The sequence below is a fragment of the Rutilus rutilus genome (assembly GCF_951802725.1).
Source record: "Rutilus rutilus genome assembly, chromosome: 17".
NCBI lineage: Eukaryota > Metazoa > Chordata > Actinopteri > Cypriniformes > Leuciscidae > Rutilus > Rutilus rutilus.
Genome location: NC_140230.1, coordinates 27,817,189 through 27,835,077, shown reverse-complemented (window position 1 = coordinate 27,835,077; position 17,889 = coordinate 27,817,189). Strand labels below are relative to the sequence as shown.

At 38.1% G+C, this 17,889-nt stretch overlaps 1 protein-coding gene across 1 annotated transcript; it reads right to left on the bottom strand.

The window, feature by feature from the left end:
* Positions 1-79: 79 nt before the first annotated feature.
* On the bottom strand, positions 80-17,818 carry LOC311275533 (uncharacterized protein). Its single transcript, XM_084384628.1, has 25 exons — positions 17,655-17,818; positions 15,276-15,345; positions 15,103-15,171; positions 13,962-14,236; positions 13,821-13,874; positions 13,678-13,731; positions 13,525-13,578; positions 13,364-13,417; positions 12,052-12,105; positions 11,707-11,760; positions 8,327-8,380; positions 8,157-8,210; positions 8,020-8,064; positions 7,729-7,782; positions 5,857-5,910; positions 5,600-5,653; positions 4,934-5,005; positions 4,812-4,847; positions 4,611-4,655; positions 4,491-4,523; positions 3,742-3,888; positions 3,471-3,647; positions 3,303-3,393; positions 3,138-3,215; positions 80-1,132 (listed from the first exon to the last, which is right to left on the bottom strand). The coding sequence occupies exons 1-25, from the start codon at positions 17,673-17,675 to the stop codon at positions 930-932; spliced, it is 1,956 nt and encodes a 651-aa protein (XP_084240754.1). The 5' UTR covers positions 17,676-17,818; the 3' UTR covers positions 80-929.
* Positions 17,819-17,889: the final 71 nt, after the last annotated feature.

The window sequence follows — 17,889 nt, the reverse complement described above, 5'->3', positions numbered from 1 at the left end:
AACATTTATTTAAATGTTTTTAATTGTGTTTAAAGTGTACAAATAATATTTAAGGCCACTGTAGTAAAAACAAGACCTTAAGAACCAATACTACTTTATGTACCAAAAAAAACATTAACATAAGATAAAGCATTTTCCTAAATAGATTTTACAGTCATTCAAAAATGTTTGATAATGACCTGAACACAGATCAGAAAATGTTGTGGTTACACTATAGTCATGACACACAATCATACACAGTTTACAAAAAAAAAAAGATCTTTAATTCAACTTAATGCATCAAAAGGGAAATAAATATTTCCCTGAAACTACTGAGCAAAAGAACTGCATTGTCTCTAAATAATTTAAGGCTTGTTTTTAGAGAAAATAAAACATGATATTTCAGGACACAGAAGATGTATATTTAAGATGCTTTACACAATTATTTACATGTCTGTACTGTATACATAATGAAACCAAAATTGTTGATGAATGAAAGCAAAAGTGCAGGCAGTATTCATTTGTGTAGTTTCATCTGACGACTTCAAAGAATCAAATTAGTAAAACAAAACCCGTAGAGACTTGGGGCCTCATTTATAAAACGTGCGTACGCACAGATTTGATCTTCAAGTGTGTGTACGCTAAAATCCATGCCAACGTTCATATAAATAGAAACGGTCTTTGACGTGGAAAAGTGCTTAGTGCTACGTCAGGGTCTGAGCAGATGTCAGAGAACTCTTTTTGTCTAAATCACACGTACGCACTTTTGAGAAATGATCGTAAGATCAAATGTAGGACGGTTTCTACGCAACATTTTATAAATGAGACTCTTGATCTCCAGGTTTTGACTCCAGTTTGTCTTGACTCCAGTCTGCACCCAACAGCACAATATTCATGGTCTCTGCTAGAAAGGCCCTTCTGTCCCAGGTCAATCACAATCCTCCCTGTTCTCAGGCCTGGCTGAGGGGCCCTTTGACCAATCCCATCTCTTTGCGCACTACAGGTGCATGAATGCTGCAGTCTCGCGCCTCGCACACGCCAGGTATTCCTGCTCCACCAGCCATGCCAGGCTGACCCACACGCCCAGGAAACCCACGAGGTCCTTGTGGGCCCTCAATGCCATCTTTAGGTTCTGCTGGATGGCCTGGCAGTCCTAGGGAGATACACCAGAGTTACTGTAAATACATCCAATCCACAGTTATTGAGGGAGATTTCAGACCTGTAGATCGTTTAAGGAACAATGTTTCGGTTTACTTTTACAAGGCGACATTTCGAAGAGTACCAAAGTGTACGTAACACCAATGAGCCACAGCATTATGACCACCTGTCTAATGCTGCTGGTCCTTCGTGTCCCAACAGAACAGAGCAGACTCGCCGAACCATGGATTCTGCTAGACCTCTGAAGGTGTCCTGTGGTATCTGGCATCAAGACATTAGCAACAGATCCTTCAAGTCCCGTAAGTTGTGAGGTGGAGCTGCAGTGGATCGGACTTGATGCTTCAGCACATCCTAAAGATGCTCAATCAGATTGAGATTTGGGGAATTTGGAGGCCAGGGAAACACCTTGAACTCATGTTCCTCAAGCCATTCCTGTACAATGTGGAAGGGTGCATTATTCTGCTGAAAGAGTCTATTGCAATCAGGGAATACCTTTGCCATAAAGGAATGTACCTAAGGCCCCGTTTACACGATGGGAAAACACAGATATTTCCCTACGTTTTGGCCTGTCATTTACATGAAAATGCCGTTTTTATCCCAGAAAACGATTATTTCTAAAAACTCCGGCCAAAGTGGAGATTTCTGAAAACGCCGGTTATGTGTTGCCGTGTCAACTGGGAGAAACGGGGTTTTAGGTTCTCAAACGTTACATTATGCGCCAGAAAATGCTTACGTCATGAACCTCGCGCCATGTCTGTTGTTTTGAAAGGAACAGGAAGTCGCTCGTGCTATTCGTTGTTGTCGATTTTGAGGATTCTGATTGGCTTGCATGGCTTTATCCTTCTCCCTACACTGCCGCCCATAGGTTTGGCATAGTTATGATGGCGCTCGACAGCGTATTTATGCGGGTTGATGTAAACGACAACTTTTTTGAAAACGATGTTGTGTGCACGATGTTATTTTTGAAAACGGAGGGGGGGAAATATTCGTTTCTCTAAATACCCGGCTATGTGTAAATGTGGCCTAAGTTAGCAACGTTCATTTAAGTGGCAAGTGTTATATTGATGTCCACATGAATGGCCGGACCCACGGTTACCTGGCAGAACATTGCCCAGAGCATCACACTTCACCCACCAACTGTCATCTTCCTGCATCTTGTCCAGTTCCAACACTTGAGGACCCATTGTAGGGGCTTTCAACAGTGGACAGTGGTCATCCCGAGGACCAGTCTGCTGCTACGCAGCACCATATGCAACAGATGCACTGTGATGTGACACATTCCTCCCATAACCATCATTAAAATGTTATGTAACTTGTGCCACAGTAGACCTTCAGTCAGTTCAGACCAGACGGGATAGCCTTTGTTGCCCTCACGCATCAATGAGCCTTGGATGCCCAACACCCTGTTGCCGGTTTGTGGTTTGTCCCTCTGGACCACTGTTGGTAAATTCTCACCACTGCTGACCGGGAGCAACCCACAGGCCTTGCTGTTTCAGAGATGCTCTGACCCATTTGTCTGGCCATAACATTTTGGCCTTTGTCAAAGTCTCTCAGGTCTTTACTCCTGCCCATTTCTCCTGTCTCCATCACCATCTAATCAACCCAGACCTTGACATGTCATTTTGTTAGGGTATGATCAGCATTTTTCGCTTCACGTGTGTGAGTGGTCATAATGTTTTTGGCTTTTCGGTGTATATACATTGGTCCTTCAGGGCGGATTGCTTTCTCAGCACAACCAAACTGCTTTTAACAAAACCACTGACACTTGTTTTACCCCCAGTTTGGTTAGCCTTTTATGAACATATCAATCACACTTGAATCAACACCAATAGTTCTGAGATCCCCTGAACAAGGTGGTCTAAACCTGCCTTATTTGGTGCGGATCCGAGCGTGATTGCCGTATTCATATACACCTATATGAACTGAACCAAGGGTGAAAACGCCCAGTCTCCAAAACAAACCTTCTAAGTGAACCAGGTGTGAAAACTCCCCAAAATTACCTCTGAGGCCTTGGTGACCGTCATGCCCAGGAAGACCTTTTCCAGCATCACCTATCTGTCCTTTCTGACCTTTTGTACCTTTAGAAAAACACAGTGAGCTCATCTGTTTGCATAAACAGCTTTTTTGTTAAGTTAAAACTTTTAATAGTGATGTCGGCACAGTACCTCTGTCCCCTGGAGCTCCTTTCTGGCCCTCTAGACCTTTCATGCCTTGGGGGCCTCTTTCTCCGTTAGCACCTGCCTTTCCTGCTTTACCCTGAATGAAATACACTGAGTTAAAAAGTAAGAGTGCTTTTATATGACAGGTTTGTGGCAACTCGTATATCAACTCACTGTTTTTCCTGAACTTCCTGGGGGTCCTGTGACACCTGGGGGTCCGATGAGGGTACGGTTGTTGATGGGACAGCCCTGTACGCATTTGGCACGTATAGATGCAGCATACTGGGAGATCTGAGCAGTAACCACACCTTGACACAGCTGCAATATCTGCTCATCCGTCAGTCCTGGACCCTGCACAGAGCGAGTTGTACAAATGTTTTCTGCATTCTGGCCTAAATACACCCAAAATTAATTTATTTCTCGTAATAATCACGATGATACTCACATGTTCACCTGGCTCTCCTTTCGGCCCAGTCTGTCCTTTCCCTCCCTGGTCTCCGCTAGGTCCTCCTTCTCCTCTGGGACCTGGAAGACCTGGAGATCCAATAGGACCAACAAGCCCATCGCGGCCAAAACGACCCTTCACTCCACGCTACACATAAAAATAAGCTTTTACTTGTGATAAACAACAGGATTTATTTTTACTTTTTACTACAATAAATTGATCAAAGGTGACACTAAAAGTGTTTAAATTGTGACAAAAAAAAGTCGATTTAAAATAAGTTCTATTATTTTGAACTTTCTATTCATCAAAGAATCCTGAAAGAAAATTTGTATCATGTTTCTGCAAAAATATTAACCTACTGTTTTCAACATTGATATAATAGGAAATGTTTCTTTAGCACAAAATCAGCATATTAGAATGATTTCTGAAGGATCATGTGACACTGAAGACTGTAATGATGCTGAAAATGATGCACATTTTAAATTGTAATAATATTTCACACTATTACTGTTTTATAAGAAAATTTCAAAAACATTATATAAAATTATATATATTTAAAACATTTTAAAACTATTATTATTCTTGGAATTTTTGTCTTTTATTAACTAGGACAATGAAAAGTGAGAAGAAATACTGTGGAGAAACAGTGTAGTCCGGATTCAAACCTGCATCCTTGTACGTCATGAGCTTGTGGACTACCACTGTTCCACGGCTCTGACGTAAAATAGTTTCACTCAATGATGACAAACCTGGCCTTTGTCACCACGAGATCCAGCGTCTCCCTAAAACAATGACGAAATTGTGGTTAAAATAAAAAAAACTGTGGCTAGTGTAATGGAAACAGGAAGAGGAACTGTGATGGCTGGTACCTTATCTGCTTTAGCACCCTTCCCTCCTTTTCGTCCTTGTGTCCCCTGAGAGAGTCATGAATTCAATAAAATCAATTCATATAACCAAATAGATCATTTAATTAATGATTAATTAATTAATGGTGACACCATCATTTTATCTAATGCCTATAAAAAGGTTGTGGCTAATATTATACTGATGTAAAATGCTTTTTATATTACCTTCTCACCATCTGAGCCTGTTTCCCCTTTGGCACCCTGTAGATTAGAACAACAAACTAAGCATTTGATTAATAGACAGGTTAATAAATAAACTAAAAATTTAACTAAAATTAGTTGCATACTGTGGGACCAGGCAAGCCTTTTGGCCCGGGTTTCCCCAGAACTCCTGCATCCCCACTGTCTCCTTGTGGACCCTATGGAAAGAAAATCAAGAAGAAATCATATAAAATCTCAAGCTTGCTCTTTTTAATATGAGGGGGGGTGAAAACAGTATTGAGCAATGCTTACAGTTCTGTTTGAAGAATAATTGTGTTAGTCACATATACTGTAAATGAGTAATCTTTTATTGCCTTTTATGATGTAGACTAAACTACATGTTTAGACTACACTATGCATAGTACTGTACAATCTCATTTCCTTTAGGGAGAAATTTTTTAGGGGAAATCTGGACGCCTACACTGCAAATGTAATGAAACTGCTGAAAGGTAAAAATAGAACCTAGTTTCACTTTCGGTCTCGTGACTATCTGTTGAATCACCATTCAGGGACATTCCCCGCTGGATTACTGTTAAACCAACAGTAACAAGATAATCTAGCAGATTTCTGGTGATTTCCAACTTCCAACAATATGGTGTAATCCCACAGAATAATAATGTGGCTTTTGTTTTGATCTAGAAAAGATCACATGTCAGTCAACAGATTAACCTTGTGTGGTTTCTGATTGTGTCGCGCATTTGCAATATTTGAAAAGTGTATTATCGCCACAAAGGGCCAAAATTGTATCTTACCACACTTCCTACTCTTCCAGGTGGCCCCCTCAGACCACGATCACCTTTCAAACCCTGAGGAAAAGAGGAAGACGGAAATTTAGAAACTTTTTTGAAAAAGTTTCCTTATTCTTTACAAAGAAATGGCAAGTGGATTGTGGGAACTGAATTCTCTTATAATCTTTGATTTATTTATAACTATATATATATATATATATATATATGTGTGTGTGTGTGTGTGTGTGTGTGTGTGTGTGTTGTATTGTATTTTCTCTTACCTTGGGTCCAAAAGACCCTGGCACCCCCTCAACTCCTGGAACACCCAGAGGACCCTGGAAGATACATTATTTTTATTATTAGGAGCCAAGTACTGAAGGTGCTATTGTATCCATTGGCGTTCTTCTTCATCTTCCATTTCTTCTTCTGTTCTGGAAGTCTATGGCAGCCCATAGAATGGTATGGTAAAAATGTGTGAAATTTTTGCACACTGATAGAGGACAGTCTGAACTGTCACCATAGTCTTTAACTCAAACCCTCAAGCGCCACCAACTTGTGTTTATGCTAATAACTTTTGAACCGTAAGGGCTAGAAATATTTCCTCTGATTCTTTGGCTCACAACTATTTGATGCAATTGATTGCAAGTTGCAACCTATGATGGCATTTTCTGTCATGAACATTTTTCCGCCATTTTGAATTTTCTGAAAAACTAATTCATGAAAATCGAATCAGATCATCTTCAGAACATGCTGGCAAAATAAACTTTTTGATAAACCCAACCGTTTTCGAATAACACGCAAATTAAATTAATGTAGAGCATCCCAAATTTGACGCAAGGCTATACCTCCGCAACGCTTTAGCGTTACAGACTTGAGGCTACATGCTGCGTTTTGGCACAGTACCACCTACTGGTCAGGAGATATGAAAAATTGAACTTTTTTGCTTATTACTTCTGAACAGTTTGCCCAAAAATAAAAGTTGTCTCGTTAGATTCGGGGCGGCATGCCAAGTTGAATGATAACCAGATTTCCCATATCGGTCATTTTGGGCGTCGGCCATTTTGAATTTTGTAGTAAAATGCTGTATTTTATGAATACATTAGCATATTACATTACGAAACTCTGTATGGGTCATCGGCACAATGCTCTGAAGGAGCCTGAGAAGTTTCGAGCCAGTGCCACCTAGTGGTAAAATCAAATATTCACATGCTTATAACTTTGGATTTGGTTGACTTCACAGGAGTCATCTCCTTAGATTCCTGAATCCTTGCCGAGTCCAACGATACCAAACATTCTAGGCTTCGCCTTATGTCTTGTGCAACATTGTGATTTAGTGTTTAAATACCTTTGGCAAATATCTTCGAAACGTTAATACGATCGAGACGAAACTCCCATAGAAAAATCGGATAAAAAGATCATTGCCCAGAAGTACCTGGACAAATTTCAAAATTTTGATAGTAAGTGACAAAAAAAAAGAAGCAATCAAAGTCTAGTGTTGGTCAGTTTTTATGCGCTCATAAATATAAATGTCTATAACTCCTAAACGAAATGAGACATTTTCATCACATTTGATACGCTTATGTATGAAGGCACTCTTGGTGGCACTATAATTGAACAAAACATGAAATTGGCTCTAACTACAGTACCGTTGGTCTGATTGACTTCAAAATTGACATGCAGTGTCTTTGTCTCAGTTGCTATACTAGTTCATTATGACATTGGTGTGCCAAACTTGGCCATCATTTTAATTACAAAATGACAAAAAAAGATCCAAAGCTGTAAATGCAATGGTTTTGCATATTGATGTATTTTACGAACGTATGTATCATTATGAAACTTTATGAAACTCATTATGTCTTAGGCACCATGCCCTGAAAGTACTCAAAAATTTGGAATGCTATTATATTATAAGCAATTGTATCTCATTATAACTTAATATATTCATGGTTTTTCTCAATGTCTTTATTTACTCATTTTTTGCAGCTGGTCTGCTGCTAGCTTCCTTGTTTGCTTCTGTTGTGCTTGGCTGCTATAATTTCTATAATTGCTGCTTGCAGCAATATTTATTAATATTAGTTCAGAAAAAGAATACTTCAGGAAGTTTTTTTCCATACTGACAATGGCATTTGCATCAGTAACAGTTTGCTACTCACATCCTCTCCTGGCTCCCCGTCACTTCCAGGCAAGCCACCGGTACCTTTAGCACCCTGAAGATGATAGCAGATGGAAAGAGAAATGCACCTACTGTAATACCAAAAATCAGTCACCAAGTGCTAATTCAAGGAAAAGCTTTTAGTTGGGATTGTCAAATTATGAAGTGTTTACTTATAGAACATTGTGAGTATTAATGCAAACCTAGACAAGACAAGGGATAATTCCACTGAGCTAATCTCTCTCATAGTTACTGTCTGATAACCATCATAAGCCTTTTTATGAAAACAAACCTTTGGTCCTGTCACCCCACGGTCTCCGGGAACTCCTGTATAGCCCTTATAACATGATGAAAAACAGTGGTATATTGAGATTATAACAGGGATTTTTTTAAGTGTGAGAAAGAGAAAGGTTGTGAGTATTTTGTCACCAAGTAACCCTGCTCTCCATGGTCTCCTGAGAATCCAGGTGCTCCAATCTGACCCTGATGATGCAAAGAGGAAATTAAGGTTTAGTCAGCAGCAATAATTATAGGTGTAATAAAGTGTGTCAAACTAATGACTAGTCTACTTAGATATGCCCATAAGTCTTGGTATCAACCTTCTGTCCCTGTCGTCCCTCAGGACCCTGTTTTCCTGTTTTACCAATGGAACCCTGTTGAGAGATGGAGAGACTCAATACAAGTCCGGACAGTTCAAAACTCAACTGGAAATGTATAAGTTCTGTTACATGAGAAGCTGACAATAAAGATGGACTTGTTGTATTAAATATCAATGTTTTTAAATCAGGGGTGCCAAACTCAGTTCCTGGAGAGCCACAGTCCTGTAGAGTTTAGTCCCAACTCTGCTCCAACACACATACCTGTAGTTTTCAAATAATCATGAAGGACTTGATCAGCTGGATCAGTTGCATTTGTTCAGGATTGAAGCTGAGTTTTGTACACCAGTATAGCATGACAGACTGAAATGCCCTACTGTGTTTGCTTGAAAGGTCATGTCAACTACCCACATATACTGTAGTTCCACAGTTGATAGACCAATTGCAAAAAAATAGTTAAGAAAAGTAAAACCACAGACAAACAAACCGAACGGAAAAACTCCCCCACACGCCCAATGGGAAATGAAACTCATGACATATGACATTTAACCAGAATAGGGAAGCACATACATTTGACTTAACAGCACATAAAAATAAGTTTAATTGTAGCATAACCTTTTTGAAGGGACTGTCCCCCTAGAGAAGTGGTGCATTTTTTACAAAGACAAAGTTTTTCTAACCCTATTAAATGTAGCATGTTTTGTCAAATTCTGAAATTGAATTATTGAATTATTAATATAATAAATAAAGCAATACATTTAAATAAATCAATCATTTCAATCAAATTAAGTGCCATATTTGCACTGCAGTGGCACAGGCACTTGCACACTGTTTAATGCCCTTAAATAGGGCACTATTTGAGAGGACAGCCATTTGTAGAGGTGTACGAAACCATAGTGGACGTTATCAAGTGCACTCAATCAATTCCACAATGCACCGCAATAACGAGTGTACATATTTGCTCAACGGCCAAAGAATACCCACAATGCACTGTGAGAGTTGCGTGCAGAATTAATTCTCGCATCTGACTAGAAGATGGCGTCTTCAGCTTAAAGGGATACTCCACTTTTTTTGGAAATAGGCTCATTTTACAACTCCCCCAGAGTTAAACAGTTGAGTTTTACCGTTTTCGAATCCATTCAGCCGAACTCTGGGTCTGGCGGTACCACTTTTAGCATAGCTTAGCATAGATCATTGAATCGGACAGGACCATTAGCATCTCTCTCAAAAAAATGACCAAAGAGTTTCGATATTTTTCCTATTTAAAACTTGACTCTTCTGTTGTTACATCGTGTACTAAGGCTGACGGAAAATGAAAAGTTGCTATTTTCTAGGCTGATATGGCTAGGAACTATACTCTCATTCCTGCGTAATAATCAAGAAACTTTGCTGCCGTACCATGAGTCCAGCAGGCGTAATGATATGACGCAGCGCCTGAAAATAGTCCCCAGCTCGGTAACTTCCAACGTGACCGGGACTAAGTTTGTCTAACAGAAGAGTCAAGTTTTAAATAGGAAAAATATCGAAACTCTTTGGTCATTTTTTTGAGAGAGATGCTAATGGTCTTGTCCGATTCAATGATCTATGCTAAGCTATGCTAAAAGTGGTACCGCCAGACCCAGAGTTCGGCTGAATGGATTCGAAAACGGTAAAACTCAACTGTTTAACTCTGGGGGAGTTGTAAAATTAGACTATTTCCCCCAAAAAGTGGAGTATCCCTTTAATAATCCATCCATCCATTTTCCAAACCACTGGTCCAATGCGGCTACAGCGCAACATCATACAGGTATAATTGATTATTAAATTGCTTAATTAAGGTTTATACATAGTTTGTTCAAGATAAATGCCAGGTTGCTAAGTTTTAAATGATTATTAAACAGTAAGCAGAAACTATGCAAAAGCGGCAGCCCTTCCGGCACACTTACAGTGTCCGAATTCACTCACTCATTTCATTCACTCCTTCAAGTGAACTATATGACTATATATGTCTTAATGAGTAAGTCATCGAGTCATTCATTCAGTACCGAAGCAAGTGGCTATATTTATGAATGAGTCATTGAATCATTGACCCGATTCATTCAAACTCACATTCATTCTCTAATGAAACACTGCTGTGTGTTGGAGATGCACAAAAGTTCTGCTGTGGCTTTCATTGGAACTATTATTTCATTGCAAAATAGAGGAAACAATATTGACAATACTGTTTACAATGTACGTCACTTAATATTAAATTTTTGTTTGTTGAAATGTATAAAATCAATGTCACATTTGCAATTGTGTGGATATTTGGGAAGAAATATTTGTATATTTGGTTTGATATTATCAACATTATAAAAACAAGAATTCACACTGGTATGTTTTTCTATCGAAGAGAGTTTGAGTCTTAAGTCAGTAAGTTTTGAAAGCAAAATATGAGGTAATTTGATTGGATGTCATGTTTTTGACCTTTTACGGTACTACCAATTACCCACTTTTACACTAGATGTGGCATTTTGCCTGTTAGAAATACATGCTTGGTTTTAATGTTATTTTAAGATTGGGCAGAATTAAATGAGAAAGCAACTAGGCAACTTTCATTTACTCTTATTTGTAGCTTGAAATCATGATCAAATAATCAAAATAAATAAATACAATTTTTTTAATTCCTTGTAAATATGCTAATCTTTCTGCAGAGTCCTGAAGATGCAAATTCCATGTGGACCTGGGCTGCACGATTAATCGCAATAAAATCGCACGCGATTTGGCAAAGGCTGCGATTATTTTGTGCGCAGCTTGACAGTGGAGTGCAGCTGATTGGTAGTAAATACTGCCCCGTTTGAACGCCAGAGGGCGCTCTCATGCAAACACGCTAAATATGCCCCACCGCAGAAGTACAATAATGCGCATCATTCCAGGAAATCCCTATCGCTGTAGCTGAATAAACAGAAGATTGAAACGCTTTGATTAAACATGACTTATAAATACACGACTGCCTTATTCTGTGTAAGACGACACATCATCTCACTGAAGGAGGAGCTCAGCTGTCGTTATGAAGTGAGTTTGGAGTAAATGCATGTTATTAAATGTTGTCTGTTGTTGGACGAGGTTCATAAATGCTTCTCATGTTTTGGAAATATGTTTGATGCATGTTGTTTTTTTCAAATGCACGTTATAAGTGACTCAAACTCACAGTGCTTTCAGGTGGAGCAGCGTTTACAAAGCCGTACATCAATGACAAACTGCGCATAAAAAAATAATCGCAGCCTTTGCGATTTTAAAATCGCGATAAGCCATCTCGATTTAAGTGCGATTACATGGAAATTGCGATTAATCGTGCAGCCCTCTGATCACTACATTTCAGCAAGTACACCATATAACATTAGTAAAAGAGTAAAGTGACCTACCTTAACACCTTTACCTCCTAGTTTTCCAGATTTACCTTTTGGGCCAACAGGACCCTGTAGTCAGTCAGAAAAATATTATCTCTGATTAATTTCATAGAGAAATCTGGGATTTTGTTAGGAATCTAATATATGATAACAAGATGTGTTAGATTTGTGTTGGCTGTGCTTTGACTTCTAAAATGGAGGACTAGACCATCTCAGCTGTGTGATCTCCCTATATATTCAGTTGTTATCATTATCACTATCAGCTATGTGATGATCACTGACTGAAATGAAAAATATTTGAAGTAATCTGGAGAGGAAACCCTGATTGTGATGTTTTAGTGAAGATGCTATGTTGCTCACAGTCTTTCCAGGGAGACCCACTCCTCCACGAGGACCCTCTATCCCGAAATTACCCTGGAAGGCACAAATAAACTCAATTTCAATCACAAGTCATAATATCTAAATAATATAATAATGTCTATAATAACTAAATGAAATAAGAATGTAAATAAGAATAAAAAAACAAACCTAAATTGGCCTAAATTAAATATAAATTATTTTAAATTGCATTGAATATCATTCTGGATAAACCTTGTAAACATATAACAGTATAGCTCTGCTATTTAACCAAGAATTATAACTCTTTTCCACACATGACCTGAAGTTATTTTTTTAAGGTTTTTTTTTTTTTTTAAGTGAGATCTAATAAATGTTCTAACCAACACTTTTTAGATTTTGTCTTAGTTGTAAAAATCTGATAATATTCTGAACATTAAAAAAACAGTTTTATTTGCAAATTAAATTGTCAAATTAAGCCAGAAATTAGTAAAACAGGAACATTTCTTAAAGTCCCCCTGTGGTGAAAATCTAAATTTTAGGCCACGTCCACACGAAGCCGGTGCGTTCCCGATCCGATATTTTTTTTTCCTCGTTCTAAAAAAAAATTCTGTAAACACGGCGTCGTCTCAAGAAATATCTGCGTACACACGAAACCACTGAAACCGACTGAAAACGGTGTAGTATATATGCCAGACCAGTATGGGGCGCTGTAATTCTGCCACAGAGATACACTATACACGGAGAAGAAGACTTTGAGCATGCGCATAACCTTGCGCGCTGTATTCGAACCAAGAAGAAGAAGACAAAGATTATCGCTTTTTGCTCACCACAGTTGCAGAGAAGCAATAGATTTTGCTGTAATAAAGCTAGTAGGCTTAGTAGCTTCTGCAGCACGAATACAATCATATAAGTCCGCCTTTATTGTTGTTGCTGTTACTCGTGACACAGACGACACGTGATGTGATGACATCATCGTTTCACAAAATATACGGATTGGCTGTACACACGAAACCGCAAGGGTGTCGTTTTCAGATTTATCCACTTTGGGACCCGGTTTCAAAAAATAGCGGTTTCAGTCTCCCAAAACGCCGGATCCGTGTGGACGAAACGCCAATACGATAAAAAATGTATACGTATACAGCGAAACGCGTCTCCGTGTGGACGGGCCCTTGATGTTGTTTATATTTCTATGTGGTGTTTTTAATATGCTCATTTGTCAACACTATTGCTGAGGATTTTCTCTTTAAAACTGCAGACAAAATAATTTGCTTCTGAAATTTGAGACAATGCATTTCCACAGGTTCTCTACTTATTCCTTTTTACAGTGCATTACCTTGAATCCAGATAGTCCAGTTTCACCTGGGTCCCCTGGTAACCCGGGAAGGCCCTATGAAGAAGAGCAAGAAAACTACATATCAGAGACTCTTCCGTAATTAGCAATGAAACACAAAATTATGTAGGTAATAGTAAAGTTTTCCAAAAGTCTTGGCTCACAATTGCACCAAAGAAACCAGATGCACCGTCCTCTCCATCAGGCCCAGAGTCACCCTAAGCATAAGGCAAATAACATTAAGGTGAGCCAGTTCTTTGAAAACCTCGTGGTATGAACAGGATGCAGATTCAACAAGTGTTCCCTGTGTCACTCACCTCAGGACCAGTGTCTCCTCCTCTTCCTCTTACTCCTTTGGTTCCTTTGTAACCCTTATAAGATGACATCCAGTTTGGTCGCTTACACTTTTGCACTCGTTACACAACACTACGAACGTTAAAATCGGATGTTTTGCTCTTACCTCCCTTCCTTGGACCCCAGGTAACCCCTGTTTGCCTTGAAGACCCCTAGAACCCTATAAGCAAACATAATCAAATTGAAGAATGCGTTATACTTTAAAAGACAGCGAACTATAACATTTAAAGGCATGGCAATAATCAACCTTGGGTCCAGCGAAGCCTCCAAATCCCGGCTCTCCTGCTTCACAGTCGCATTCAGTGGGTCTCTCCTGCCCCAGCTCAGCGTCTCCTCCATATGGCACCTGTGTTATTAAGGTTTTATCCTCTTTGGCATAATCAAAAGATTCCACGACTGTGGCATACGGGTATGTTTCCTCAGTGATCATGGTGACCACGGTGGCTGCAGGCGCATAGGGGTCGAAGCCAGATGCCGAGTGCTCGCCTTCATTGCTGCGTTTGGACTCTGCAGGATACTTAACTGAGGAAGCAGAGAAAAGACACTGAGGCACTCATTGCTCCTGACTGCAGTCTGCTGGATATATTGATATAAAACACAGTGTGGTGACTAATAGTCTAAAATGTATATAAAATGTTTTTATCTCATTTAATTTAAACACTACAATAAGGTTTTAGTAAACTACATTACCATGAACCAACAATGAAAAAGTACTTCTAAAGCATTAATTAATCTTGGTTAAAGTTAATTTAAACATTTAACAGATGTACTGATCATTGTTAGTTAATGATAGTTAATACAATCATTAACTCATGGACCTTATTGTACAGTGTTACCATTATATACAGTATATTATTAATATAATACACTCTAAAAAATGCTGGGTTGTTTCAATCCATGTTTTGGTCAAATATAATATAATATAATATAATATATTTCAGAATACGAAACATTGTTGAAATTGTAGGTTAACTACAAGAGAAAAATGTATATGTAAATTAAAGAGAAAAATGTGTGTATAAATGTGAGAATCTATTGTGGAAATGTCCAAGTATATGTTGCTAAAGAAAAGTTATATTGTATTTTTTATTTAAATTATATTTATTTTGCATAAAGTAAATAAAGCATATTTTTTGCTTTAAATAACAATACAGCTATGATGTACCAGTTTAAAAGATTTGTGAATTGTGACCAATTATGAAATGTATCGCTTTTAATAAATTTGTATTTTATTGCAACACCAGTAATTAATGTTCCACTTACAGAAGAGGGTTGAACATTGTTGAAACATGAATATCAAAATAAAATTAGAAAATACAGCACAGCTACTGAGGTTTCATTTTGGGCGGTAGTAGTAGTAGTAGTATGAACAGTAACATCTTATTTACCCCTGTCAGTGTATCCAGAATGTCCGTCATATCGATCGACTAAGGAGCCTTCATACATGTGTTCTTCTCCTGTGATTGTAAAAGAGAGAGAATATAATCTGCCATTTTAATGTTTTATTGGCTATTTATATAGTTATACAGATGTAAGCATGTTGGTGGTGATGTTGTCTCACCTGATTGTAGACCAGAATAATCTTGCTGGGCCTGAGTGTGCAGGACACACAACAGGAACACAGCCAATACCTGACAATACACCAACAAATCAAATAAATGCATAGGAACAGGTTACAGTAACACATCATGGTGGCAAATCTAAATATGTCACAGTTAATATAATATGATTTATTGAAAAAAATATAATAATGTATTAAATGTAGTGTTACAAAAGGATTTACAAACTTCATTAGAAATACTGATGATCTATTTACATAGAACAATGATTTTACAATGAACAATGTCTTTTTAGTTGTAATTTTACCAAACTGGGGGGTTTTCATTGCCACTATCACCTTATTTACAAGTGGTGTTTCCACTGTGCTAATAGGAATTATAATTTACATTACTTCGGTTCACTTTTGTCCTTTTGCTGGAACAAATGGATATATGCAGTAACCGAAGCTGTCGGTTTTAAAGGCCTCTGTGCTTAAATTACCCCTCTTCCTGTTTTGCACTTCCTCATGTGACTAGCTCAAATGTCACTAATGAGGTCATGGAACATCAGTTGTTTAAAATTACACCAAATACATTTTTTTTTCTTATATTTTCCCCCCAAAATAATCGTAGTTATTAAACCATGCAGACAGAATCGTTTACACAAAAAAAAAAAAAAAAAAAAAAGTGGAGGAAAATGGCTAAAGAGAGATGTGAGATCCCTCAAATAAACGACCAGCAACTGGGTGTATTTTAGTACGAGCTCAAATGATGTTGTATATCTTAACTCCCTCTAGTGGTCATTGTTAAACAGAGTAGCACATGTTCAAAACTCCCTAGAAAATCACCTCACAAAATTTCCAGAAAAGTACAGACATGAAATTGATATCTAGATTTGTATCACATGTTAGACCTGTCAGTATCAGTTTAAAAGGTATTTTTTTGTCAGTTGCATGCTCAAGTAATAGCTGTTTATAGAGTAAAATATTTAGCCAAGAACATACAGTACATGTAAATGTAAAATTGATGGTCTGTGTGTGATTTCAATCAGGTCCTCTAGAATGCTGCACTGCATTAAAGTTCTCATGCTGCTCTCACATTCCAGTACAGTCTGTAAAATCTCTCTCTCTCTCTCTCTCTCTCTCTCTCTCTCTCTCTCTCTCTCAAGGCATACTGTACACAGCATGTGACCTTTGACCTTTCCAACAAATACAAAATGCTTATGTAAAGAGTCAACTGACTTTTTTCAGGTCACCTGTTAAATGGCAGATAGCCAACGAGATTAAGTTACAGGCAAAATTGTAAAGTTTATAGGTTAATTTTACACAACCTTTTAAAAGTTTGGTTTTCAGTTTATTAAGTTTTTTTATTCAGCAAGGAAACATGAAATTGATCAAAATGAACAGTAAATATATATTTAATATTCCAAAATATTTTTTTTCTAATAGTTGCTGTTCTTTTTAACCTTCTAATCATCAAATAATACTGAAAAAAGCAATAAAACAAACTATTTTCAACATTGATAATGATAAAACTTTTTTTTTTTACTTAAATAGTTTATTGAGCACCACATCAGCATATTAGAATGGATTATTTTGAATGGTAGTGTATATTCAACTCATTTGACCTCACATTAACCCAGGGACTGCAATATTTTTTCTTTTGAGAATTACAATTTTTTTCTATAACAGAAAAAGGCTCATCAGTTTTAAAAAGATGCATTTTCGGTCTAATTTATTCTCCAAAACCTGAAAGAGTGACGTCACAGAGCTAATGGCTCATAGGGCTGAAACATTGGGTTCCTCACCAACTCACAGGCCCTCTGGGACAGTGAGGTGCTTTACGGGTGATTCGCACACGTTTTCATCAGCCCCACAAGCTTAAAATATGGAACTGGCCTTTAACTACTACTACACAGTATTAATGTAACATGTTTTATACTGGTCTAATTGGCCATGTAACCAAAATAATAGGTTGTTCATGGCACACATTAAGGAATATAAAACAAACTATACATTTCGTAAAGACCCATAAAAGTTTCTGTAGCCTGTGATATCTCCATTCACTTGATACCATTTGGCAGTCTTAGATAAACATAAGCACACTATGCCTGATAGTTAGATTATAACAAAAAACGTAAAATGGACTTATCAACAGTCCATAGGATGAAAGCATCATCAAAATGAATTCTCCTCAGCGACCCACAATTTGATTTCAGCGACCCAAAAACTGTCCTTGGAACCAACCAATATGAACCTGACAACAAAACTACCAATGCATATGATCTGAACATCTGAATAAGCATAAAGAAAGCTTATGAGAAATCTGCTTTGCATCTCTCAAACGAGTATGATTCCCCTCTGAATTCCCCAAACATTTTAGTACCCCATCCTGCATCTTACCTTCACCCTGGAGTCTCCCATGGTTTCCAGGTGCTTTACGGACACGGAGCTCTGATCCCTTGGATTATCTCAAGTCAAGGGCTTTTTTAGAGAACGCAGAGAGCACTGTTTCAATGAGGAGCTGCAGTGGTCCTCAAAGCATTCTCCCTCCTTGCCTGCGATGCTGAGACAGATGAACAGACCTCCTGGTCCCTCACCAGAATCTCCCAGGCTCCCAACTCTCCTCATCTGGGTG